At 38.8% G+C, this 26,291-nt stretch overlaps 1 protein-coding gene across 1 annotated transcript in view; it reads right to left on the bottom strand.

The window, feature by feature from the left end:
- LOC118858115 (ketosamine-3-kinase-like) overlaps window positions 1–25,943 on the bottom strand; it is a 37,167-nt gene extending 11,224 nt beyond the window's left edge. Inside the window, exons 1-4 of the mRNA XM_036768567.1 lie at window positions 25,756–25,943; window positions 11,209–11,360; window positions 10,652–10,743; window positions 9,112–9,194 (exon numbers count right to left, since the gene is read on the bottom strand). Coding sequence (XP_036624462.1) covers window positions 9,112–9,194; window positions 10,652–10,743; window positions 11,209–11,360; window positions 25,756–25,896 — 468 coding nt within the window. The 5' untranslated portion in view covers window positions 25,897–25,943. The remainder of the gene's footprint in view (window positions 1–9,111; window positions 9,195–10,651; window positions 10,744–11,208; window positions 11,361–25,755) is intronic.
- Between the last annotated feature and the right edge of the window lie 348 nt (window positions 25,944–26,291).

Below are 26,291 nucleotides of genomic sequence, written 5' to 3'. Positions count from 1 at the left end.
AAACATTTATATTTTACCTAGCATTATATCTGTCTGTGAAATCTTATCTATTTGGTGTAAGCTTCAAGGCAAAAGCTGTCTTATTTATCTATTTCCCCCAGCACTTACCTACTGTACCTACTTTGCCACCTAGTTAATGTTTAATAAATGAATGAATATCGGAGAAATGAGTTCTAAATTTCCAGAACATGTAATTTAATGTATGTGGGTACTCCTTCTAGTAGTGTAGGTCACAGTTTCCCTATTACTTAGCAAGCAATCTTTGTGAACTGCTATGGCCAAAAAATGCTTACTACTTGGTGATCAATCTTCTGGTAATAAGATATATAGGTAATTTTAAAAAACAAAGTATTTATCCTAAAACTTTAAGGGGTCCCTCATTCTAAAATTTAGTGAATAAATTACCTCATATAAGATCCTTCTAATCTAATTAGACTGTCCACTGCTTATTTTTCCCATGTCTTTGTTTTTTTCTTATCCAACAAGTCATTATTTTTGTTTTAATGGATTATTTAATTAGTTCACATTTAAAATTACAAAAGTTAGATTTATATTTTCCTCTATCTCTAACATTGAGGGCTCCCCCGCCAAGATATTAATTTTTCCCTCTTCTGCCATAAACATAATATTATGTTCCTTCAATTACTTTACTTTGACCTTTTCTTAAGGTGTCCCTGTTCCTTCTGGCTCTCTTCCCTTCACCTCTGATCTCCTTCTCATTTGTTACTCCTTTCCCTTAGATAGTTCCTTTTTCTCCTCTTGCTTACGTGGATATATAATCCCCCACCCCAACCCTGTCCTTTCTTCCTCCCAGTCAAGAAGATTCCCCCCTTCTTTTCTGCTTCAACTACTCCCGTTCATTGGGTTTTTTTAAATTATTTTTTAAATTTCATTTTTGTGTCCCTTTCCAAAAAGGATTTCTCTCATTCTCTTCGTTATCCATCCTCTCTATCTACTATCGATCCTCATTCTCTGATTCATGACCCCTATAATGACCTGGGTTTTTCTTTTCTGTCTCCTCATGCAACGAAAGCTTTCAAAGTATCCATTCTAGGCTCTCCTCTCTAGGTGCTTTTGGCCACTGCTTTGTAGGACTTGCCCCACAGATTCCCCTCTTCCATTATGCCTCACTGCCAGACCAATTCCAATTCTTACAGGCGTCAGGGACGCTGCCAATGGTAGGGAACCTCTCTCCTCACATGTCCTCATTTATGCAGTCCACCTCTGAGCTCTACCCTCCCCTGGTTACCTTTTTTTCCTCCCTATTCTCCTCAAAATCTCCTTGTACCCATGTTTTCCCACTGCCCCATGTACAAGTTCCAACTCCCCCTTCCCACTGTAGAACAAGTAGACTTTTCAAGCACCCAGGTACATGCAGTTTAGTATCTCCATCTCCCTTCACAGAAATTCTCTCTCCACCCATAGGATCACTCAATAGAACCCCCTCCTACTTCCAAAGGGAGGTATTCTTCTTTTCTCCCCACTTTCAATCCTTTCCCCCTCCTCCTCTTCATCCTCCTCTTCTCTTTCTAAGACCACGGAAGTCCCCTTCCCCTCGTTGCTAATCCTTGAATTGACCCCAGCATGTCAAACACTCCTATCTACCCTCCTGTTCCCCTCCCCTTTCATATATCCTCGCAAAAAAAAAGCATTAATTCACCTGTAGGCAGCGTCACCAAATTCTGTCCATAATACCCTCTATCCACTTCTCTACTTTTTCCAGATTTCTGCCTTTACTCCTATGTCCTTGGGTACATTTAGAAAAAAGTCTTGTACCGGTCTTGCTGTTGTCACTCTATTACTACTGCTCTCCTTGCCTACTGCATGTTTACTCCTCCTGCATTTCTATTGTTTGGGGTGTTCTGATTCTCTTCTAGAATGTTCAAACTTTTCTTCATTATTAAACATTCATCTTTTTTCCTGTTTAGTTACGCTCAGATCAGCAGAATACAGTAGCATCCTGTGCTGCATCCCGAGCTCCACTGCTCTTTGAAATACATTATTCCATTCCCCATATGTTTTTTAATGGTTTATTTAATTTAATGGCATTATTTAAATGTCTTTCCCTTTGTATTTGAAGGTTTTTCTCCTGATTACTTGCCGAACTTGTGGCTTCTGTTAAACTTAAGCACAATGTATCTTAGGGTTGGCAATCTTGGGCTTCTTTTCCAGGGAGTAATCTGTGAATTCTTTCAATTGGAATTTCATGTTCAATGATCAGAAATACAGAGCTGTTCTCTTCTATCACTTCATTAGTGTTGAGGTTCTTTGTCCTGTCATAGTTTTCTGGGAGACTGTCTCTATGCATCCTGTCTTAGAGATCAGTATATCTTTCTTGCATAGTGAGTAAATTTTCTTTTAATGTTGTTTTTTGCTTTTTTTCTTCTAGATTGTCCTTCATTTCTGTTTATTTGCTTTTCCAATCTATTATTTTGATTATCTGTTGACACTAGCCATTGAAGATTCCATTATCTTTATTATACTTCTACATATAAGTTCTGCTCTCATAATTCTCATTGCTGTTTTTCAAACAACTCAGGAAGATCATGTGTGGTTGCATGTTCTCAAATTCTACAGGGTTGTCTGTCTCATCAAAATCATTTTCCTTTATTTTGCAGAATTTATTCTTCAGATTCCTGAATGCATTTACTAGATCTGGAGGCCAACCTTCCTTCTGTTGTTACTGTTTTTCCTGTTGATGTATCTGTTTATGTTCAGGATCTTTGAGTTTTCTTCTTCCTGAAATCTTTGGTAATTTGAGTCTTTTCTTTTCCCCCTGATTTTCCCTATCACTCAATTTTTGACTTCCTCCCCTTTGACTGTGGTTTTCTTGGGGGATAGATCTCAAAGTGTCTCATTCTCCTCCTGCGCTAAGCAATTTACAGTTCACTAACATAGATCTCTGTCCCAAATAACTTTTGGCTTGTCAGAACTGGGTCCAGCTAGATGCTCTATTGTTTCCCTCAGGCTTAGTAAGTACTCCAAAACCCAATCCACATATTATACTCTGTCAGGTTGTTCTGTTCTGCTCCCTCTTTGATCTTTGGGCTGGCACTGGCAGTCTGGAGTTTTGGAGCATTGTTGCTATAGGGCTCCGGCCTGGCTTTTGCTCCTCAAGGGCTATGACCACTTGGTTGTCTTATAGTCAGGGCATATTTTCAAAGCCTGGAGCCAAGTTCTCCACACAAATAAAAAGTGTGAAGGGGAATTAGAGCACGAGGATGAGTATTGTCATAAGTCTCTATCATGTCCTTGGGCCTGCTAGTGCTGCTGGTACCACAGGACACAGCGGAGGGGTTCTAAGTGAGCTCAAGGTCAGTAAGCATTAGTTCATGGCTTTATGTTTTTAATACCTTTTTTTTTTAAAGATTTTGGATGTCCTAAACCATGGGTGGGGAACCTGTGGCCTTGATGCCACATGTCCCTCTAGGTCCTCAAGTGTGGCCCTTTGACTGAATCTAAACTTCACAGAACAAATCCCCTTAATAAAAAGATTTGTTCTATAAGACTTGGACTCAGTTAAAAGGCCACACCCAAGGATGCAGAAGGCCACATGTGGCCTCATGGCCCCAGATTCCCCACCCCTGTCCTAGACCATAGAGTTGCTTTACCTTTAGCCCAAAATGTCTGTTTAGAAGAGGTTTAAGAGGTCACGGAGATAAAAGAAAAGAACTAGTCCTCCATGTAACTCAGAAATTTCCTTGTACTTCTTTAATAACTTCTCACCACAAAGGAGATAAATACATCATGCTATTTTATATCATATTTTAATAGCTCTTTTTATGTTTGTCCGTAATCCAGTTGGAATCAATTGTGATATACAGCGTGACGCTTCATTGCTATATAATCAAAAGCAAGTCCCTTAAACCTCTCTATCAGGGAACTTTCTTAAGATTCCAACTGTCTATTGGACATCTTGAACTGGACAACCTGTAGACACCTCAATTCTATGTGTACAAAACTGAACCCACAATTCTTTCATCAAAACTTTCCCCTTGGGGCAGCTAGGTGGCGCAGTGGGTAGAGCACTAGCCCTGGAGTCAGGAGGACCTGAGTTCAAATCTGGCCTCAGACACTTGACACTTACTAGCTGTGTGACCTTGGGCAAGTCATTTAACCCCAATTGCCCTGCCTTCCCCCCTCAAAAAAATATTAAAAAAAAAACTTTCCCCTTTAACCTCCCCATTATTGTCAAGGGTGCCACCACTCTCCCAGTCCCACAAGATCACAACCTTGATGTTATCCTCAACTCTTCACTTTCTCTTACCCTTCATATCCAATCTGATGCCAAATCCTGTCAATTCTACATCCCTAATCTCTCCCCAATATGGCTCCTTTTTCCTGCTACCACTCTAATGCAGGCCCTCATCATCTCACACCTGGATTACTGAACAGAGAGCTGATTGGTCTCCCTGCCACAAGTCTCTCCTGATTGCAATCTATCCTCCCCTCAGTGTTCTTCCTAAAGCATAGGTCCAACTATGTCACCTCCCTATTTAATCAACTCCAATGGCTCCCTATTACCTCTACGATCAAATATAAAATATTCTGTTGGGGGCTTTTAAAGCCCTTCATAATCTAGCCCTTCCTGCCTTTCCAATCTTGTTACACCTTGCTCTGCTTCACATACTCTATGATCCAACGACTGAGGACCCCTTGCTTATCTCCCCACAAGACCCTCCATTTCCTAGCTCTGCATTTTCATTGGCTGTCTCTGATGCCTGAGGGTCTTCCCCCTAAGATTATCTCCAATTTAGTGTGTGTGTATACATTTATATATACATATGCATTTGTATACACATATACACATACATATATACATTTATATACATATGTAATACATACATACGTATACATAGTACAGATATATGTATATATACAGTTTTTATATACAGTTATCCCTTCCACATCGTGACTTTCACCATCATGGTTTCTATTGTGGGTTGGCGTAAGAAATTAAATGGCAATTTGGGGAGAGTTTTGCAGAAGCCACAGATGACACGCGAAGGCCAGCAGTTGACACTGAAAAAGTTTAGAAACTCAGAAAATGCATAAAATATATGTATAGTATTGTGTAATATCAACACATTTTATTTTTACTACCATAAATACGCACAATTTCTTTTTTAAAGTTAAAATAAGTAAAAAGTTATTAAAGTTTGTGAAAAGAACATAAAAGCCAGCAGATGACACACAAAAGCTAGTATGTTTACTTAACACTGACCTACAGAATAGTCTGTGACTACGACTTAACCCAGATTTTGCAATAAGGTACTATAAACACTCCTAAAAGAAAAAGAAAAAAATTCAGATTTCTCTGCTATGAAGGGAGAGCCACAAATTTTTTCACAGATTTTTCAGATTGCAGGGGCACCCCTAACCCCCACAAAGGGATGAGGATAGTTGTTTGCATATTGTGTCTCCCATTAGATTACAAGCTTCTTGAGGTCAAGGACTGCTTTTGCCTTTTTTTGTATCCCTAGCACGTAGCACAATTCCTGGCTCATAGTAGGTATTTAATGACTGTTAACTTGATATAATGCTAAATTATGGATGGGTTGCAATCTGTGTTGGTAAAGACTTCCAAATCCCAAATCTAGCCAATCCTCAAACCATTGATGTACTAACAAAAGTTGTAAGATATGCAGTTACATTTTCCTATTATATTGCTTTTCCCAAGTACATGTATCAAATGATGAATACTTTCTCCACTGCTTATTTCTCATAGGTTTATGAAACACTAATATTTTGTATATATTTGATTCAATGGCTGGAATCTCTATTTTTTACTAGTGATCTATTTCTTTTCCAATACCAGACAGTTTATATTCTTGCTCATTTGTATGTTTTAGTTGTTTAAAAAAAATGTTTATACTAATGCACTGTTGGTGGAGCTGTGAACTGATCCAACTATTATAGAGAGCAATTTGGAACTATGCCCAAAGGGCTATAAAAACGTGCGTACCCACTGTAATACCACTTCTAGGGCTGTATCCCAAAGAGATCATAAAAATGGGAAAAGAACCCATATGTACAAAAATATTTATAGCAGCTCTTCTTGTGGTGGCAAAGAACTGGAAATTGAGAGGATGCCCATAAATTGGGGAATGGCTAAACAAGTTGTGGGTATATGAATGTAATGGAGTACTATTGTGCTATAAAAAATGATGAGTAGGCAGACTTCAGAAAAACCTGAAAAGACTTATATGAACTGATGCTGAGTGAAGGGAGCAGAACCAGGAGAACATTGTACAGTCACATGGAGCAATGACTAACTTTGAAAGACTTAACTCTTCTTAGCAATGCAAGGTTCTAAGACAACTTTAAGGCTCATGATGGAAAATGCCATCCACATGCAGAGAAAGAATTATGGAGTCTGAATGAAGATCTTAGCCAACTTTTGCTCTCTCTCTTTTTTGTTTTGTTTTGTTTCTTCTTCTCATGGTTCATTCCATTGGTTATAATTCTTTGCAACATGACTAATGTGAAAATATGTTTAATGTGAATGTATGTGTAGAGCCTACACTGGATTGCTTGCCTCTTGGAGAGGGGGAGAAAATTTGGAACTCAAAAGCTTGTGGAATTGAATGTTGTAAACTAAAAATAAATAAATAAAAATTTACATTATGCCAAGAAAACTTAAGGCTGAAGCTATAAACACAACAAACATGAAAATATCTGTTTTCTCCACTAATGACAATGAAGCCACTGTATGGGGCTCCTTTCAACATGAAGAAATAGAAATGACACTAAAGAAAATAAAGATGAGAAGAGCAGCTAGACAAGACCAACTATGCAATGAGTGACATGCTAAAGGCAACAACAATTTTAAGTTATTAAAAGATCTAATCTCAAGATAACTGAAAGAGAGGATACCAAACACTTGGTTAAATTTGTAGAAGTTATAAAGGGAACTGAAAAAATATCAGTAACTACCTACCCACCCATGACTACATTCTCATCCCTAAAAATCCTTTATGAAAATTATATACATGTATGTGTATGTATATGTATACATATATACACATATATACTATATATACACACACACATACATGTGTTAATGATGAAGGCATAATAAGTGAAAGGAACAAGCTTTCACAAACATTTTCTAGAGTAGATTCAATATTCATAGTAGTACAACTGACTAAAAAAATTTCAGAGGATACAAGATCATATTTTTTTTGTTTGTTGATTAGAAAAACAATTCTTAAAGACTTAAGAACTCTAATGAATGCAATGACCAGTCACAATCACTGAGCACCTAACAGGTGAGGTGCTCAGTAAGATACACATTCTCAAATATGACCAATATGGGAATTTGTTTTAACTATGCAACTAACCTTATCACAAAGGGTAGTTGGGTTTTTTTTGCTTGCTTTAATTCAGTTTGGAGAGTGCATGTTTTGGGATAGGCCTGATTTTTGGGCTTGGCCTGATTCAAGACAGTCCCTGTTCAATATTGGAGTGAAACGAGAACTCAGAGGTCATTTAACCACTAAAAAAAGGATATTTACTGAGCCTTAGCAGGGGAAGGCTATTCAACAAAAATAATTATCAAGGACACTGGAAGTTGATTCAGCTGAGTTTGTTGTGAGGTGATTGTGAGTTGTGAGTTGATTCAGCTGCCTCTGAGTTGGCCCATCAGCCAAGCATCCTGGATCTCTTTGTTGTTTCTGTTTTGTACTAAGGAAGTGATGTCAACAGACTGTGCTTTTAGTCTGCTGAGTCTCTTAAGTTTCCCGGATTGTTTCAATATCTATTAAGAGAAAATCAGCCTAACTTGCATGGATCTAGAGGCAGGGAGAGAGTGGTGGAAAGGAGAGAATATTGCTCTTACCACAGGTGAGCTAGTGAGAGTTAACAAAAAAAAAAAAAAAGAAATAAGAACCACTGAAGCAATTTTTTAAAGAATGCACAGAAGAGAACAAAGGAAGGCCAGAGGGAAAAACAGCAGGACAGTTATTAAAGTTAAATGCTTAATTTATTGTATGCTTAAAAGGAAAAGCAAGCTATACATAACAGAGATCCACAGTTTCACATAAAATCCTCTTTTTATTTACTCTGTGTGTGAAAAAATTAATTTTGGTGTTTGAGTTCGGAATAAGAAAAACTTTTAAAGAAAGAAAAAAATCCAGGTTAAATTTTTTAATCTTTAAAAAAGCGTTTAATTCTTGGCCATCTGTTGCAACAATTTAGCTAGCAGCTGCTGTGGGGGTGAAAGACCAACACAAGCCCAACAACAAGAATGCTGCTAGCACCGGTTCTTTTGATCTGCTTTACTAAGGAAAGTAATGTTAAGGGTTTAACAATCTTATTTCAATCCAACATACAAATATCATTCACTGAGTTGGGCGGGGGTTGGGGGGGTGGGGGGAGGAAGCCAGCACCCTGAACTTCAGAGCAAATACAAACAAATTACCAACATCAACAGACAGACCTTGTCTGATTCAAATCTCAATGCATCATTACCAGGGTTTAACAAAGTCCCAACATCCGGATTTACAAGCTGGGGGACTCTTAACAGCTGCCCAGAGTCTCTTCCAGTCACATGCCACTCTTCCAGTGAGTGAGAGACCCCCAGCTTGTAAACCTGGATGTTGGGACTTTGTTAAACCCTGGTAATGATGCATTGAGATTTGAATCAGACAAGGTCTGTCTGTTGATGTTGGTAGTTTGTTTGTATTTGCTCAAAAGTTCAGGGTGCTGGCTTTTTCCCCTGAACTAAGTGAATGATACATGTATGTTGGATTAAAATAAGATTGTTAACTCCTTAATGTTACTTCCTTAGTAAAGTAGATCAAAAGAACCTGTACTGGCAGCATTCTTGTTGTTGGGCTTGTGTTGGTCTTTCACCCCCACAATAGCTGCTAGCCGAATTGTTATAACACTATCCTGAAGCGAACTGTCACTATGTAACACATTAGTTCTTACACAGGCAGGCCCTTGAATGTAAAGCACATATGCCTGGTGTCATTTTAGCACTTGACAAATAAAAGATAACATAGTAAGTTTTGCATTTCAAAGTTTATCAAAAAAGTAGGTTTGTCCATATGAATCTAATAGCCAGAGCTGACCAGTTAAACTGAGACAACCTTCCATGTCACTTACCTGAGGGAGGTATCCACAGCAGGTTACCACATGAAACCCAAATTGGTCCACAAACTGAAGTTCTGCCTGCCCTCCTCCTTTCCCTTTGCAAGCAAAAGAACAAAAACCACCAGTTACCTTCCTCAGAGGGCCCTGGCTCCCACCCATGGGAATAAACAGCTTCCAGTTGCTTAGTCACTTTCAGAAGTGATTAGAATGTCTTCTTCTTCACCTTGTTTTCTTATCTAGAGATAAATAAGGGATCTGGTTTCAACCAACACCAACAATTAGAGGGAATTTTACCAAGAGAACATCAGGAAAATAATCCTGGTTCCAAAAGGAGTAGCTGAAAGTATCATTTGCTGATGGTAGCAGAAGAGGAAGTTCAGGAGGATGGAAAAAGAAGAGAAAGGAAGTCAATTCATTAAGGAGCTAAAATTCAAGACCAACATTAAAAAAAATACATTTGCTGATGAGCAGCTCAGCTTACTTCTGAGAGAGCCAAGATTACACACTCCAGTCATAGCTTCAAGTGCCTTGGAATTTGTAGTTAAACAAATCTTTAAGGACAAAAACACGGTATAGGCAGAGCAAAAGGTACAGGGACTAATGACATACGTGTTCTATAATTTGTTCGGCCTTTTAGAATACACTCTTTGTTATTATGCACAGGCAAGGAATGAAATATTTTGATTAATGAGATAGTCTGCTTAATACACAATTATCCCATATGGTTTATTCAGTTCAATTTCAAATTTCAAAGTATAGAATCATATGAAAATACATCATAATATAAATATATACCCATGTAAATAAAAGCTAAATTATTAATGTAATCCAGAATATTGCTTCAAAAGGGATCCCCATTATGAACTTCAATCATCACTGTATTACGGTAATAATAAGGAATATATAAAGCTTCACTTTAAGATTTACAAAGCATTTTTAGAATTGCAGAAGTACTGATGAACAGAGATTCCCAGTTGAAATAATGACAAAATAAATTTTCATTATGTTCACTTCTAGGTACCAAGAAATTCTATAGGATAAAGATTATCTTAGATAACCTAAGAACTAAGGTTATCCACAGACCTCCAAGAGCTCGCTGGATAGATTTTAGTGAGTCTGTCAATTTGGATAGGAAAAAAATTACATCTTTATTTAAAATAACCTCTAACTGAAATTCAGATCTCCTTCAATTATGAATGTAGGCAACAAATATTCTGAGAAGAATCCATAGTTTTACCAGATTACCAAAGAGGTCCAAGATACCAAAAAATATTTAGAACTCCTGCCTTATGCATTCCCTCAATTCAGTCATTAAGCAAACATTTGTTAAATGCCCACACATCTGTGGTAAATAAGTTTATACAACTCATTCCTAACAGCAATCTACATATTTGGCATTCTTTGGCTCTTATGACCTTTGTCCAAATTGGCTGCTTTTCAAAATTTGGTATAAATCCCAATCTGCTAAGTTGGGATTACTGCTTCAGTTACTCTCAGTATATATGGATGTGCATATAGGGTGTGTATACACATTTAAACCACTCTACCATACCAACAGTTTTCTCCTTCTTCCCGAGAGTCTCGCCAAGCTTCTTGTTATGAAGGTGTAAATCGGCTAACTGAGATCCAAGCTTTGCAGCATGACTACAAAATCAAAAGAAATGAATTTGTCCAGCAATAAAAGATGAAAGAGATAATACTAAAGTTACAAAAAAAAATCTACCCTTAAGGTCTTAAGGCACAATACATAAACATGGCATAATTAAGTATGATATTAACACAGAATTTGAGCACCAATTTAGTGAAGGGCTTAACTTTTTGATATTTCTATTCTCCCTCTGAGATTCTTAGCCCTGATCATCTTTAAAATCTTACCTTGAAATATTCCTTTTCTGTTTACCTTTTAGTCAGTATTCCACAGAACACGATGGTAAAATACTGAAGGTACTATAAATTCTATAGAAAAATATACTGTGCTGTGCTGTCATCTCTTTTTAATATGGTATTCATCAAAACCATCTCCTCAGAGTACAAAAAAATTCAGGAATAAACAAGCCACTACAAGGAAAAATTACACAAATTTTAGGTGAAAACTGGTCGAAGACTTACCTGTTTAAATATCTCATGTCCAAATGCTCCATCACTAGTAGATTCCCACCCCCTGGCACATCTATCACTTTCATGGGTTTGGGTACTCTCACAGTGTTTGTTTGCTGGATAGCTAATAAACTTGCCATTTCACCTTCAAACATTTTTTTGGCCTGTCAGGAAAGTAATGAGAAAGGAAAGAAATAAGAAAGGTCAATACTGGGAGGAAAAAAAAAAAAAAACAAAAACCAGCAAACTGATATATAGGAGACAATTCCCAGGAAAAGAACATTTCAAACCAAAAATTTCTTGATGAAAACTGAATTCATAAAGACAATTTGTCCCCAAAAAACCTTCAAATACAGTAGAATTAAGAATTATGCTTGTGTATGGGTTCTCAACGTCAAATAATTTAAACAGAATAGGTTATTTTTATGGTATAGTTGTATCCAAAGAGGCTGTGCAAGTAACACTTTAAGAAAAATGGTACCTAAATTAATCTATCTATTCAGTGCCATACCAATTGAACTACCAAAAAATTATTTTACTGAGTTGGACAAAATTATAACAAAATTCATCTGGAAAAACAAGAGGTCTAGAATATCTAGGGTATTAATGAAAAGAAATGCTAGAGAAGGTGGCCTAGCCATACCAGATATTACACTGTACTACAGAGCAGCAGTCATCAAAACTACCTGGTACTGGCTAAGAAACAGAGTTGTGGATCAGTGGAATAGGACAGGAATACAAGATAGAGAAGTCAACAACTATAGCAATCTACTCTTTGATAAACCCAGGGAGGCCAGCTTCTGGGCTAATAATTCACTATTTCACAAAAACTGTTGGGAAAATTGGAAAATGGTAGGGCAGAAACTGGGCATAGACCAATATCTTACACCATATACCACAATAAAGTCAAAATGGGTTCATGATTTAGGAGTAAAAGCTGATACTATAAGTAATTTGGGAGAGCAAGGAATAGTTTACTTATCAGATTTATGGAAAAGAAAAGAATTCATGACCCAACAAGAGATAGAGAGCATTACAAAATGCAAAATGGATAATTTTGATTATGTTAAATTGAAATGTTTTTGTACAAAAAAAGCCAATACAACAAAGATTAGGAGGGAAGCAGAAAAATGGGAGAAAATCTTTACAACTAGTATCTCTGATAAAGGCCTCATTTCTAAAATATACAGGGAACTGAGCCAAATATATAGGAGGAATACAAGCCATTCCCCAATTGAGAAATGGTCAAAGGATATGAACAGGCAGTTTTCAGAGGAAGAAATTAAAGCTATCTATAGGCATATGAAAAAAATGCTCTGGATCACTACTGATTAGAGAAATGCAAATCAAAACAACTCTTAAATACCACATCTCTCCTGTCAGACTGGCTAAAATAACAAAGCAGGAGGATGATAAATGCTGGAGAGGATGTGGGAAAACTGGAACACTGTTACATTGCTGGTGGAGTTGTGAGATGATCCAGCCATTTTGGAGAGTAATTTGGAACTATGCCCAAAGGGCTATAGATATGTTCATACCCTTTGACCCAGCAATACCACTTCTAGGGTTGTATCCCAAAGAAATCACACAAGAGGGAAAGGGACCCATACGTACAAAAATATTTATAGCGGCTCTTTTTGTGGTAGCCAAGAATTGGAAATCAAAGGGATGCCCATCAATTGGGGAATGGCTAAACAAGCTGTGGTATATGAAGGTAATGGAATACTATTGTGCCATAAGAAATGGGGATGATACAGACTTTGTAACAACCTGGAAAAACCTACACGACATAATGCTGAGTGAGCAGAGCAGAGCCAGGAGAACATTGTACACAACCACAGATACACGGATTCCGTGAGGACCAACCCTGACAGACTTTGCTCTTCTCAGCAACACAAGGTGCAAGGACAACTCCAAGCGACTCACGATGGAGAATGCTATCTACATCCAGAGAAAGAACTGTGAAGTTTGAATGCAGATTGAGGCACACTACATGCTCGCCTTTTTTTTCTTCTCTTTTGTTTTTGTTTTTGGGTTTTGTTTTGTTTTTTGGTTCTGTTTCTTCTTTCTCATGACTCATTCCATTGGTCATAATTCTTCTCCACAACTTGACTAGTGTATAAATTAATTCAATGTGAAGTTATACATGGTAGCTATATGAGATTCCATGCCGTCTTGGGGAGGGAGGGGGGAGGAAGAGGAGAAAATCTGGAACTCAAAATTATGTAGAACCGTGTGTTGTAACCAAAGATAAAAAAAAAATTAAAAAATTAAAAAAGAAAAAAAAAGAAAAATGGGCCACATTTACAATTTCAAGATGCTCGTGTGATTATGTAGCATAGTCTAAATTCTTTTTATTATAACAATGCTATTTGCTTCTTTTGAGGGAAAGGAGGCTTAAAGTGTTACATTACATACATATACATTTAGGCTAATAAACAACATATATATTAGTAGACACTAAATAATGTTACCTTGTGAATATTTAGCGTGAAAATCTGTACATGTACATACATACAACTCGTGTGAATATATGTACATGGACATACACACAAGTTGGATTCATAAGACAACATATATTATTTAGTGTTCTGGGCTGGGCTAATCATCTGGTACCTGAGATTCAATAATGAAATAAAATGAGATACAGTAAGTCATTCAGCAGTTGACAAAAAGATTTTACTTAGCCATAATAAGAGAATGCTATTCAAGGACAGGCACACTCTGAGTCGATACAGCTTAGCAAAGCCCCCTACTGTGTTATCCATTGGAACATACCAGTAAAACCTCCAAGAGTTCCTTTAGCTCCTCTTGGAGGCTTTGCACCAGGCAATGAAAAAGTGATGGCAACAGTCTCAGCCCTTAGTCCTCTAAGTCAACCAAGTCTCAGTGAATGTCTCAATACTTTTTAAGGAAAAAAGAGCCTAACCCGCTTGGAGAGAAGACTTAGGAAATTGCTCCTACTACATTCTACCTCTTGGTGATAAGGTCCTTAAGATGTTCTAGAGGGCCTTCCACCATTTAAATGACTTTAAGGCCCTATTATTCAAGAAGTCTACTAGAGCCAGTCCTGAAGGAGAAAGAGAAAAATTGAAACAGAAATATAACAAAAACAAAACAACGTAAGTTCCCTGAAGAAGTAGCTGAATCAGGAAGTACTGAGTTCCCAGCCTAAACAATCAGGTCCTTGTGGTAGGTGATGCCAAATCTTTGCAATTCATAATGTTAAAAAGTAGGAACACCAGCAAAAATAATGACATTTCCCACATAGTTACTAGTATTCATCACAGGTCAGAAAGAATTGCCTTGTACCACCACCTGCTTAGCATTCACTGGAAAAAAAAGCAAGGACCTGTCCCTCCCTAGGAGGCCCATGGGGGAGGAGAGTAGAATATAAATTCTTTGCCTTATGAGAGCCAACAAGGCTACCCTATGGTTCTCCAACCGTTCTTTGGGGAGAAGTTGTACGATCACTGAGCACATTATATTGGCCAATGAGCTTCACATGATAGCTTCACAATGAGCTACGGCGGACGTGTCTTTTGTCACTGCACGTGCCAGTGCTCACTCTTCCGCCCTTGGGTAGTTACTGATGCTGGGGGCCAATGCACTGAGGTCTGCTACTGCTAGAACCTGAGTCTCTTTCCACTGCGGTCTGCCATTAGGGTCCATCAGACAGCATGGCTGCTAGTCACTCTGCCAGGATCAACTGCTACCTCCTGTGCCAGGCAGGACAACTACAACGACCAGGACCTAAGCTCTTCTGCCCCATGTTGAACGATGCTGCTATAGGTCTGAGCACTATTTTACTGCCATTGCTGGGGCCCAATTCCAAGCCCAATATGGTAGGTTGGACTGTGCCCTTGTATGGAGAAGGTTGCTGAGGGTCTACGCTGCCACTGCCCACCCAGTCCACCCCAGGAGCTCTGTAAGCGCTGCTACTGCTGGAGGAGAGATGCAAAGCAACACAAAAAACAAGGAAGCCAGAGACTCATCTCTGCCAGTACACATTCTTTATTTCTCATGTGCAAGCAATATCATTTCTAGGTTTTGGAAATTCTCCGGGGCCCTGAGTTGTAGCAATTCAGGGAATTCTCAGTGAAGCTCTTGAGAAAGAGTTCAAAATTCAGGGATAAGAACGGACATTTTAAAAACTGATGCAGCACCTATGTCCTCAACTAATTAAACGAAAGGTAATACGGCATATGTACCTATATCCCTAATTCCTGAAATGTCTCTGGGCTCCTTTCAAATGCCTCCTCCAACTGACTTGCATCAAAGGATCGTAACAAAATCCAAGTGGCAAAATTGAGGGTGATCTCTCAAATTCCAAATTAACAAAATAAAAATTCAAATAGTTTCTTCAGCACAATCCTAAAATTCTAGAGATCTGCCTTAGTTTGCATTATTTCATTACTAGGGTCCCTCTTACCACTCTTCCGTGGCTTGGCTATGTCCATATAGTATAGGATTGGACTATGCTGGTTCAGCTTACACTGTAATTTCCAAAAAAGCCATTCAAAACCAAACAGTTTACACAAATGACTTCTTTTTTTGGGGGGGGGGGGATATTGAGTTTATTTTTGTTGCATTGACATCAACTTGGCTTTTCCCTTATTGTTTATTCACCGTTGGTAAAATGCATGCAGCCTTGCTTATTACATGCCTTTTGATTATAATTTTACATGTTTACTGCTTACTGCTTGTAATATTACTTTTTTTTAATTTAAATTTATTTAACATATTTGGTTTTCAGCATTGATTTTCACAACAATTTGAATTACAAATTTTCTCCCCATTTCTACCCTCCCCCCCACTCCAAGATGGCTTATATTCTGGTTGCCCTCTTCCCCAGTCAGCCCTCCCCTCTACCACCCCCCTCCCCTCTCATCCCCTTTTCCCTTCCTTTCTTGTAGGGCAAGATAAATTTCTACGCCCCATTGCCTGTGTATCTTATTTTTTAGTTGCATGCAATAACTTTTTTTTTTTGAACATCTGATTTTAAAACTTTGAGTTCCAAATTCTCTCCCCTCTTCCCTTCCCACCCACCCTCCCTAAGAAGTCGAGCAATTCAACCTAGGCCACACATGTATCATTATGTATAACCCTTCCACAATACTCATGTTGTGAAAGGCTAACTACATTTTGCTCCTTCCCAACCCATCCCGCTTTATTGAATTTTCTCCCTTGACCCTGTACCCTTTCCAAAGTGTTTGTTTTGATTACCTCCACCCCCATCTGCCCTCCCCTCCATCATCCCCCCCCCTTTTATTTTTTTTTTATCTTCCTCCCTCTTCTTTCCTGTGGGGTAAGATACCCAACTGAGTATGTATAGTATTCCCTCTCAGGCCAATTCTGATGTGAGCAAGGTTCACTCATTCCCCCCTCACCTGCCCTCTCCCCTCCTCCCACAGAACTGCTTCCTCTTGCCACCTTTATGCGAGATAATCCACCCCATTCTATCTCTCCCTATCTCCCTCTCTCAGTATGTTGCTCTCTCATCCCTTAATTTCATTTTATTTCTTTTAGATATCTTCCCTTCATCTTCAACTCACCCTGTGTCTGCTCTCTCTCTTTTACATATATATATATATACATATATATACACATATATGTACATATATATAAACACACACATATATATACACATACATACACATACATACATATACACATAGATATATACATACATACACATTCACTTATATATATATACATAAACATATACATATATATATGCATATTCCCTTCAACTACTCTAATACTGAGGTCTCATGAATCATACACATCATCTTTCCATGTAGGAATGTAAACAAAATAGTTCAACTTTAGTAAATCCCTTGCAATTTCTTTTTCTTGATTACCTTTTCATGCTTCTCTTGATTCTTGTGTTTGAAAGTCAAATTTTCTATTCAGTTCTGGTCTTTTCACTGAGAAAGCTTGAAAGTCCTCTATTTTATTGAAAGTCCATATTTTGCCTTGGAAGAGTTTAAGTTTTTCAATGTTGTTTTTCTTTACAATGTTTTTGTCACTCTATAATTATTCTCCTTATTCTGCACACTTCATACTGTATTAGTTCTTGCTTTCTAGGATTCTCTGAAATCATCTCTTTTGTCATTTATTTTGTCAATAATATTCCATTTCATTTATATACAATTTATCCAACCATTCCCCAATTGATAGGTACCCCTTAAATATCCAGTTCTTTCTTTTCCCTCCAACTCCTCTGCCCTCCCCTCTCCCCTACTCTCAGGATCATGAAGCTTCTTTTGATTGTGACTATTCCCTTCCCATAGCATCTTCCCTCAGCCCCTCTTCCCTAATTCCACCTGTCTCCCTGTTGAATTTTGTGTATTTCTACACCAAAATCTGTGTGTATGTTCAACCCTCCTTTGTCCATTTCAAATAAGAGTGTGGTTCTCCCCACTCTTTTTCCATGTTTTATGTACTCCTCTTCTCATGCACTTCATTTAAGAGAGACAAGTTTCATTTCCTAATTCTTTTTTTTGGTTGTTTGTTTTTGAGGGGAGAAGACAGGGCAATTGGGGTTAAGTGACTTGCCCAAAGTCACACAAGTAGTAAGTGTGCCCAGTGTCTGAGGCCACATTTGAACTCAGGTCCTCCTGACTCCAGGGCTAGTGCTCTACCCACTGCGCCATCTAGCTGCCCCAATTCTTCTTTTTCATACTAATGTATCCTAGACACTTTAAATTCAGGCTGCATTTTTTCTTTCTTAGAAATATAAGTCTTGGGGAGGGGGGAGAGGGAGAAAGTTTAAAACTCAAAAGCTTTTAGAACTGAATGTTGGAAACTAAAAATAAATAGATTTTTAAAAAAAGAAATGTAAGTTCTATAGCTGTGTAACCCTGGGCAAGTCACTTAATCTGGACTGCCTTGCCAAAAAAATAAAAGAAAGAAAGAAAGAAAGAAAGAAAGAAAGAAAGAAAGAAAGAAAGAAAGAAATGTAAGTTCTGGAAGGCATTCTTTCCCAGAATAAGCCTGTTTGATCCATGTTAAAAATTTGTTCATCAGTGTTTACACCTTTTTTAAAAATTATTTTCTTCAAACATTAGGACATGTAGTTGTTTTATGCTCAGTCTGTACTGGCTGCCTCCTTAATACTTTTAACATTAAGCAACTGAACTCAATTTTTAAAGCTGCTGAACCAATCAGCACTTGCACTAAAAATTTCTTCATTATCCACTTTATTTATATTTTGTTTTACTGCCTTCAATAAACTTGAAGCATTTGTATAAATGGCTGCCCTGCCAAGAGGAATGAGGAATACTGGTTGCAATCTTCAATCCATTATAATACTTCTATTCTTTGTAGTTGTTTACCAAACACAAAGCTGATGCAACTCTGTCTTTTTATTTTGTCTTGCATTTTATAATACAGAGTCAGGCACTCTAACACGTTATTCTATTTTAGAGTACTATGGGCACATTCATACCATTCAATGCCACTGACTTTTTGTTGTAATACAATAACAGACCCTTATTTTTGTTTTGGCAATGTTTCCATCTGAAGTATTCTTTTTTAATGCATTTTATTAAGCTCTCCTTCTTAAAATATTTAACATAATTTTGGGCAATATGGGTGCACAGCAGCACCTCACATCTAGAAGTGATGACAAGCCAATGAGGACATGTGGAACACATTAAAATCCTCAATTAGTTCAAACTTTTGGCTTATACTAAATGTGATTTGGTATCATTTTGTAATTCATATCAAAACCCATTTCATATTATTCAAACATCTTAATTGTGACCTAGCTGTATTATATCTTTTCTTCATTTTTAATCTTTTGATTTTATTTTACTATTTCTTGCTCTCATGGAGTTATTGCTACTACACATCCTCCTAGGCTTGTCATCACCTCTAGATACTAAGGCTACTGTGTAAAGGAAAGCCATTCAGGCCATGCCATCCCCACTGCTCTTGTGTCCATCTCGTAGGAAGAGGGAAAGCTCCATTCCATCCCAATAGTCTCCTGCCACTGCGGTAGAGAAGAGGGCACCATTCCATTAAGTTTCCAGTCTAGGCTCCTGCCTTGGAGGAAGCAAAGTAACACCACCATTTCTTCTGCTCCACATACTTGATCCCTTCTCAGGTCAAAACTCTATGGACACTGTAAATCTATCTGAATTTTTCATTAATGATTAACAAACCACCCCTTAGTCATTTCCCCACTATCCAAGTTATGCTGAACCTTTGGCTGTCAAAATTTAAACCTCATTTCCCATCCTCCACTGTCCAAAACCTTATTCCTATTCCCACCTCAGTTCTCTCTCACAATGTCTCACCCCAATACTATACCAATAATCTTTCCACTGTGCTCTCCAGAATGCCTACTCCATAAGTAACAAATTTGCTTTCAATTTAAATCTTCTGCTTTTCCACTCCTTCCATCTCCTCTCACTGAGATCCGGCTCCTTACTGATGATAGAGCTTCCCCAGCTTCCTTTTTCAGTATTGCCTGCATTGTCACTCATTCCTATCAGCTCACTGGTCCAGTAGAATTGTTATGCTCCTTGCTTCCTATTGCTGATTTCAGGTTCTTTCCCTACTCAATCCATATCTACAACCCAATCAAAATTCCATTAGCTTTGTCTACCCACCTCCAGTACACCCCTTCCTGAATGAGTTCAGCACCTGTCTCACAATCTTTCTCTCCTCCCCAACTCTTGCTCTCATATTAGGAAGACTTCAACATATATATGTACTGATATATGTACTCAAACACCCTAAACTCACAGTTCCTCAACATATTAATTTTCCATGACCATCCCAACTCAACCACAAAGCTGGTCATACCCATGATCTTGCCATTACCCACAAACGTGCCACATCTGAAACTCCCTGAACACAATCCACTGTCATCCTGCCTCTCCCTCTACCTTGTACCCTCAAACCCTGTTCTTCATCTATTCCATGGCCTACAACCCTCAACCCTTCAATTCTCTCCCAGACTATCACCCAGTACTAGCCACACTCTCCTTTCCCCATTTTGACCCCGTGGTGAACTAGTTGAACTTTCTACTGCCCTTTTCTCTCGAGTCCCTTATTCCCTTATATCACTGATTGTGCCCTGCCAAGCCTCAGCACTGATTGCTCCTACACACACGCTACTGAACAAAGTCTCCTTTGCTAGATCTTCACCTATGCCCACCAATCATAGGAGTCCTACGGGGCTTTGTCGTGGGCCCTCTTCTCTTCTCCCTCTATACTGTTTTATTTAATGATCTCATCATCTTCTGTGGATCTGATTATCGTCCATAGGGATTATTCATAAATTTACTTATCCAGCCCCGACCTCCAGGCTCTCATCTCCAGCTACCTACTGGATATCTCCAAATGGACGTCCTACGGGCAGCTGAAGTTCAAAATGTCCAAAACTGAGCTCATGACCTTTCCCCTGATCCCTTATCACTTCCTGATTTATGGTATACTCAAGGGTACCACCATCCTCTCATTCCCTACATCCCATCTGTTTTAAAGTCTGTCAGTTTTACCTTCACATTTTCTATTATATTGCCCCCTTCTCTCCTCGGACACTGCCACCACCCTAGTGCCACCATACTGTTTCATGGTTGGTCTTCCTGCCACACCTTTCTCCACTCAGTTGCCGAAGTGATTTTCCTAAAGCATAGATCTGGCCAATGGCTCCCTATTAGCTTCAGAATCAAATAAATAAAAAATATCAAAAGTTCCAGGTAAAATCCCATCTTCTATAGGAAGCCTTTCTCAATTGCCTTCCCAATTCTAGTGCCTTCTTTCTATTAATTATTTCTAATTTATCCTTTATATGGCTTGCACAATTGTACAGTTATTTACACGTTCTCTCTCCTATTAGATTTTGAATTTCTTGAAGGTAAAGGACTGTCTTGTGCTTTTCTTTCTATCCCCAGCACTTACCAGTGCCTGGCACATAGTAAGAGCTCAATAAATATTTAGCGACAGACTGAGGAAGATACTAGTGGATTCTTCATATTTTTACCTTTCTTTCTCAGCCTAATAGCTCTTTTCCACTGTTTTTCTGCTTTCTTTGCCAAAAAAGATTATCTTTGGATGTGAAGTAATGATAATTTAACAATAATTAAGCTACCACTTATATAGAGCCTACTATGTGCCAGACACTTTACAAATATTACATCTTTTGATCTTCACAACAACCCTGAGAGGCAGGTGCTGATTGTACCCATTTTATAGCTGGAGAAGCTGAAGCAACTAGAGGTTAAGTGACTTGCTCAAGATCACACCACTCAGGTTTCACTGACTCCAGGCCCAGTTCTCTATCCACTGTACCACCCAGCTGCCTCGACAGAACACAAATAGCTTTTAGGCAAATGGAACCCAAAATAGGCAGGGACATTGTAAGAGAAGACCTAATTGTCTTTGATGAGTTCCAAGTTCCCAGATCCCAACAAATTACGTCCCATGGTATAGGTCTAGAACTGAAAGAGACTTCAGTAGTCCTCTACCCTGACCCCCACATTAATAAGTTAACTGGGTCCCGGGGAGGTTAAATGACTTGCTCTATGTCGCACATGTACTAAGCACGGCTAGATAGGAACCACAATCCTTTCCACTGTACTATGTCTGCTTCCTTTGAAAAGCAGAATGGGAGAGGTGCTGTAGCCTGGAGAAGAGCAAATGGCCTAATTTTCAAAAAAAAGGAATCAAGTAAGCCAGTGAGCCTGACTTCTGTTCTTGAAGGTATTATTCCAAGGACAGCTAGTGAATACATAGAAAAAAGAAGATGTGGTCTCAATGAGCAAGCATGACTTCCTTAAGAACACACCATGGCAGTCAAACACTTTTCTTTTTTGAAAAGAATAATAGATGAGGGTATTGAAGTAGGCATTGCTTACCTAGCAAAACATTTAATTTAATTTTTCATGTTAATTCTTAAAGGGATGTGGATAGGCTAATATAATTAGCTAGAAACTGTTTGAATAGCTTGACTTAAAGAGCAAAGAGGTCAATGTAAGTCTGAAAGGACACCACTTCCCGCTCTCCCCCCACCCCCCCAGTTCTGTGATTCCTGGTATGCTTTTTGTATCAATTGACCTGAATTAAAGTATACATAGTGTGCTTATCAAATATGCAAGTGGTGCAAAGGTAAAGACAGCTTTGAGGCTAGTTCTCTGCCTACTATGCTGTACTGCCAGATTAATTTTTTAGAAGCAGAAGCAAACCAAGAATTGAGCAGTTCCTCCTTCTCTCCCACAATCTGCCATGTTTACTGTCTACTCTTTCTTTGAACCTCTGCTTTTCCCCAATATAATTTTGAAAGCAGGAAAAAAACATTTTCTTGTCAAAATATGCTTCTTTTAAGTATCTGCAAAGAATACAGAAGAATAATTAATGGGAAGAGAACCCACCTTTATCTAAGTTTGAGGTAGAGAAATAACCAAGTTAAGTTGTAATTTGAGAATTATTTTTAAATCTGCCATGAGTGAAGAATACTACAACCAGTCCCCTTGTCTGGCCTACAGCCATTGTATCTACCCCTTATTTCATACTGTGTGCTCCAAGAAAACCAGCATATGATTCTAAGCCATCTAGCTGTGTACCCTCTAGCACCAGGCATCCTCATCTTCAACCCTGCCATTTTCCTGCCTGCTTTTGCACATATACCTTCTTCTACCTCCATCAGCCTTCCATCTCTTGCTCAGAGGGTTTTACTCTTATAAATACCACCATAGATTATATAAAGGACAAAACAATGAACTACTTATCTACTGTGCTACTCAGCAGCAAAACTCCCTTCCCTGGCCACCCTCTCTACCTGTATCATCTCCCCCATTAAAATGCAAGCTTCTTAAAAAGAGAGACTATCTCTTTTATATTTGTATCTCCAAGACTTAGCACAATGTCTGACTCATGGTAAGCATCTAATAAATACTTATTATTTATGCATATTATGGTAAATTTGGAAATGTCTATCAAAGGATTAAAAAAATGGCCTTACAACTCAGAAAATAAAAATGGAAGGGAAGAACATGAACATGTTAATGAAAAAGAAAAAAAAACCCAGTAAGAAACAGGAGCAGAGGTGTTCACAAGGCATCACTAATAAATTCAACTCTAAAATGTTATCAATAATCCAGAAATACTGCCAGTAAAGGTAGAAATACACAGGACTTGAAAAAGATGAAAATAAAAAAATAATTAGAATCAACCTGGAATAAAGGCAATATAGGAGAAAAAGAAAAATCCTTAAAACAATCATAGAAAAACATCTGGTACAATAGGGTAACACAGTAAATCCAAATGAAATTTATAGAATAAGGATTCTTAAATGATGCCAATGTCACATATAGTTTAAAAAAAAGGCAATAGTTTCACCTGTTTCAATAACAATACTTGGAGAAAGGATATAGTCACTAATATTTCAGAATGATAGGTCAGTATTTTTTTAAGATCAGACTTTGCCAGGATGGGTTATGAGGAATGGGTCAAAGAAACAACCATACCATGCCAACAAGAATTTATGACTTAAGGAGTCACTATCTCAGCTAATTTTTGACTAGATGACGTTCTTAAGTTATCTGGTGCATCCGGGGACATTCTGGTCAACGTATAAAAAGTATAAGATAAAGAATGACTGAATTTTTTTTTCTAAAAAGTAGGAACTCTAACAACTGGTTTTTCTAGATTATCTGCACTTGTCCCCTAAGAAACAGTACTTATGAAAATGTAAGAGATATTTACTACAATATGTTTAAGACTTAAAGTCCAATTCTGATCTGTGAAACTCAATCCAAGAAGCTTCTGTCTTATTTAAGGACAGAGGTAGGCAAAATAGGCAGCTTTCAAGCGTGGTATCTTAAATAATGTATTTTATAAAATACATATTTCTAAAACCAGAAAGCTTCGCTCTCCATGGCAAAAACATCACCAAAAAAAAACAAAACCCTAACAAGTTGCAAGTGCTGCAGTGAAGATTCAAAGCCTACAGTGAGAAGTAATAAAAAGGTAGTACAACTGCAAAACAAGCCGAGCATACTTGTTTCCCCTTGGCTCTCGCAAATAAAAAGAAATGGCTCAAAAAGTTTGATTAAATAACCCTGATACTAATCATGGAAAAAGCCCTATGTCCTTCACTATCCAAGTTAAGGCCAGGAATTAAATCTTAAAGCAGATGAGGGATTATAAAGCAAATTAAAAGTTTACAAAGCACCTGGTATTACAAAAACTGTATAATAATAATTGTTATTATTACCATTATAGCTGCTAACACTTATATAGCACTTACTGCCTGCCAATTTCCCATCATCAGGGAAGTGGGGGAAGAAGGGAAGAAGGATTTACATAGGATCTCACTTATTGCTCACAACAACCCTGCATGGTAGGTGCTGTTATAATCCCCATTTTTCAGCTAAGGAAAATGAGGCCAAATTTTAACCCAGGTCTTTCTAACTTCAGGCCCAACCTCTATCCACTATACCACCTCGCTGTCCCATCAGCTTCTGCTTGAACAATGTGCAAAGAAAACTATTCCAAGTTATTTAACTAAACCTCTAGCATGCACAGGCATACACACGTATGTGTATACGTATAAATGTAAAAATGTGTGTATATGCATAAATGTAACAATCGTCTGTGTGTGTATAAATAAAATGTTGGAAACTTTTTGTCGTGGCCTGTCCCGTTACTGTGCATTCTTCCACAACTTCCCAAAACATGTCTTTGGAATACAGTGTTGGGAAGTATTTCAAAATCACACAGTAGAAAGCAGAAAGAAAGTCAAGTGACACAGACAAGCAGGGTTGCTGTGCTTGTACTGGCATGTGAAGCTGAAACTATGCTTAAGAACAGACGTATTATTGAAGGAAAGGATGCTTGCCAAGAAAACAAAAATGCAGTAATTCTAAATGATCTTCTGCAATAGAAGAGAGAAAGGGACAGATCGGAGAGGGGAAAAGGTGAGGATAAAGGGGATCAATGAGAAGAGAAAAAAGAAAGACTCTTTTTTTCCAGCTCTTTCCTCTTTCTACGTCCCCTCTCCCCTCCCCAACCCCGCTTCTCTTCCCTTACTAGATCACAGGTTGCTCCACAAAACTGCATTTAGATTGTTCTGGGGAAGGCCTGGATTTTTGTTGAGAAGTTTCCCCCTTCCCAATTCTGCAACAAGGGAACCGCCGGTGAAATTCTCTATACTGCAAGGGGCGGGGGCGAGGGGCGGAAGGGGACGGAAAAGGAAAGGGCCAGGGACCAAAAGCGTGACAAAAAGAGCCGAGGGCTGAGTCTGGAAGTCCCTCAGCCCAGGCAGAGTTCTCCCGGACCCCGAAGGCTGGCCATCGTTTGTTGGCAGGCAGGGCCCGAGCAGAGATCCACGCAGAGGGCTGCTGGGCACCCAGATGGACCGCGCCATCACCCGCCTCGGTGGAGGAGCCGGGGGTGGCCATGTAGGGCGGGGACCCCGGTTGGCTACGGAGCCTGCACTGCCAGCCCCTGAGCTGCCCTCTGCCCAGCACCGCCCGCCCCAGACCCCTGCCCTGACGAGTAAAAGAAAGGCGGCAAAGGGGAGACTCGCCTTCCGGCTCTGACCTCTGATTTGTGGTTCACTTTCACAAATACCCGGCCTCTGTCGGTGTCGTAACTCTGGCCCTGGCTAATGCACCCGCCGCCCGTGTGGCCTGTGGCTTTGACAGTGGAGCTCTGCAGCTCCCGCTTCAGCAGCTCCTCCATCTTTCTGTTGTATCCAGGCCTGGCCCACTAGAGCAACTTTGGGGAGGGAGGGGTAGAGGGCGGAGTGCGCAGGCTTAGGGAAAGGATGGGCGGGTGGCGGGGGAAGGGAGGGCACGTGCTGCAGGAGAAGAGTCAGAGCCTGGCCAGCTTCAGCTTCACCTTCCCTGGGGACCCCTCTCTTTACTGAATAAAGGTAATCTCGTGAAACTAGCTGTGCTTCCTAGTCAGTTTCTGCACAGAAATGCATGCATTCATTCAATACAATTGAATAGGCATTTTATGCCTTTTTTAAAAATAATCACTTTATTTTCAATTCACAGAACAAAGCATTTCCATAACACAGTACGTTTAAAAAGATGCACATGAAACCGCAAATCTACCACGTACAACTTGGT

The sequence above is a fragment of the Trichosurus vulpecula genome, chromosome 7 (assembly GCF_011100635.1).
Source record: "Trichosurus vulpecula isolate mTriVul1 chromosome 7, mTriVul1.pri, whole genome shotgun sequence".
NCBI classification, from domain to species: domain Eukaryota; kingdom Metazoa; phylum Chordata; class Mammalia; order Diprotodontia; family Phalangeridae; genus Trichosurus; species Trichosurus vulpecula.
This window is presented reverse-complemented; position numbering and strand designations above follow the sequence as displayed.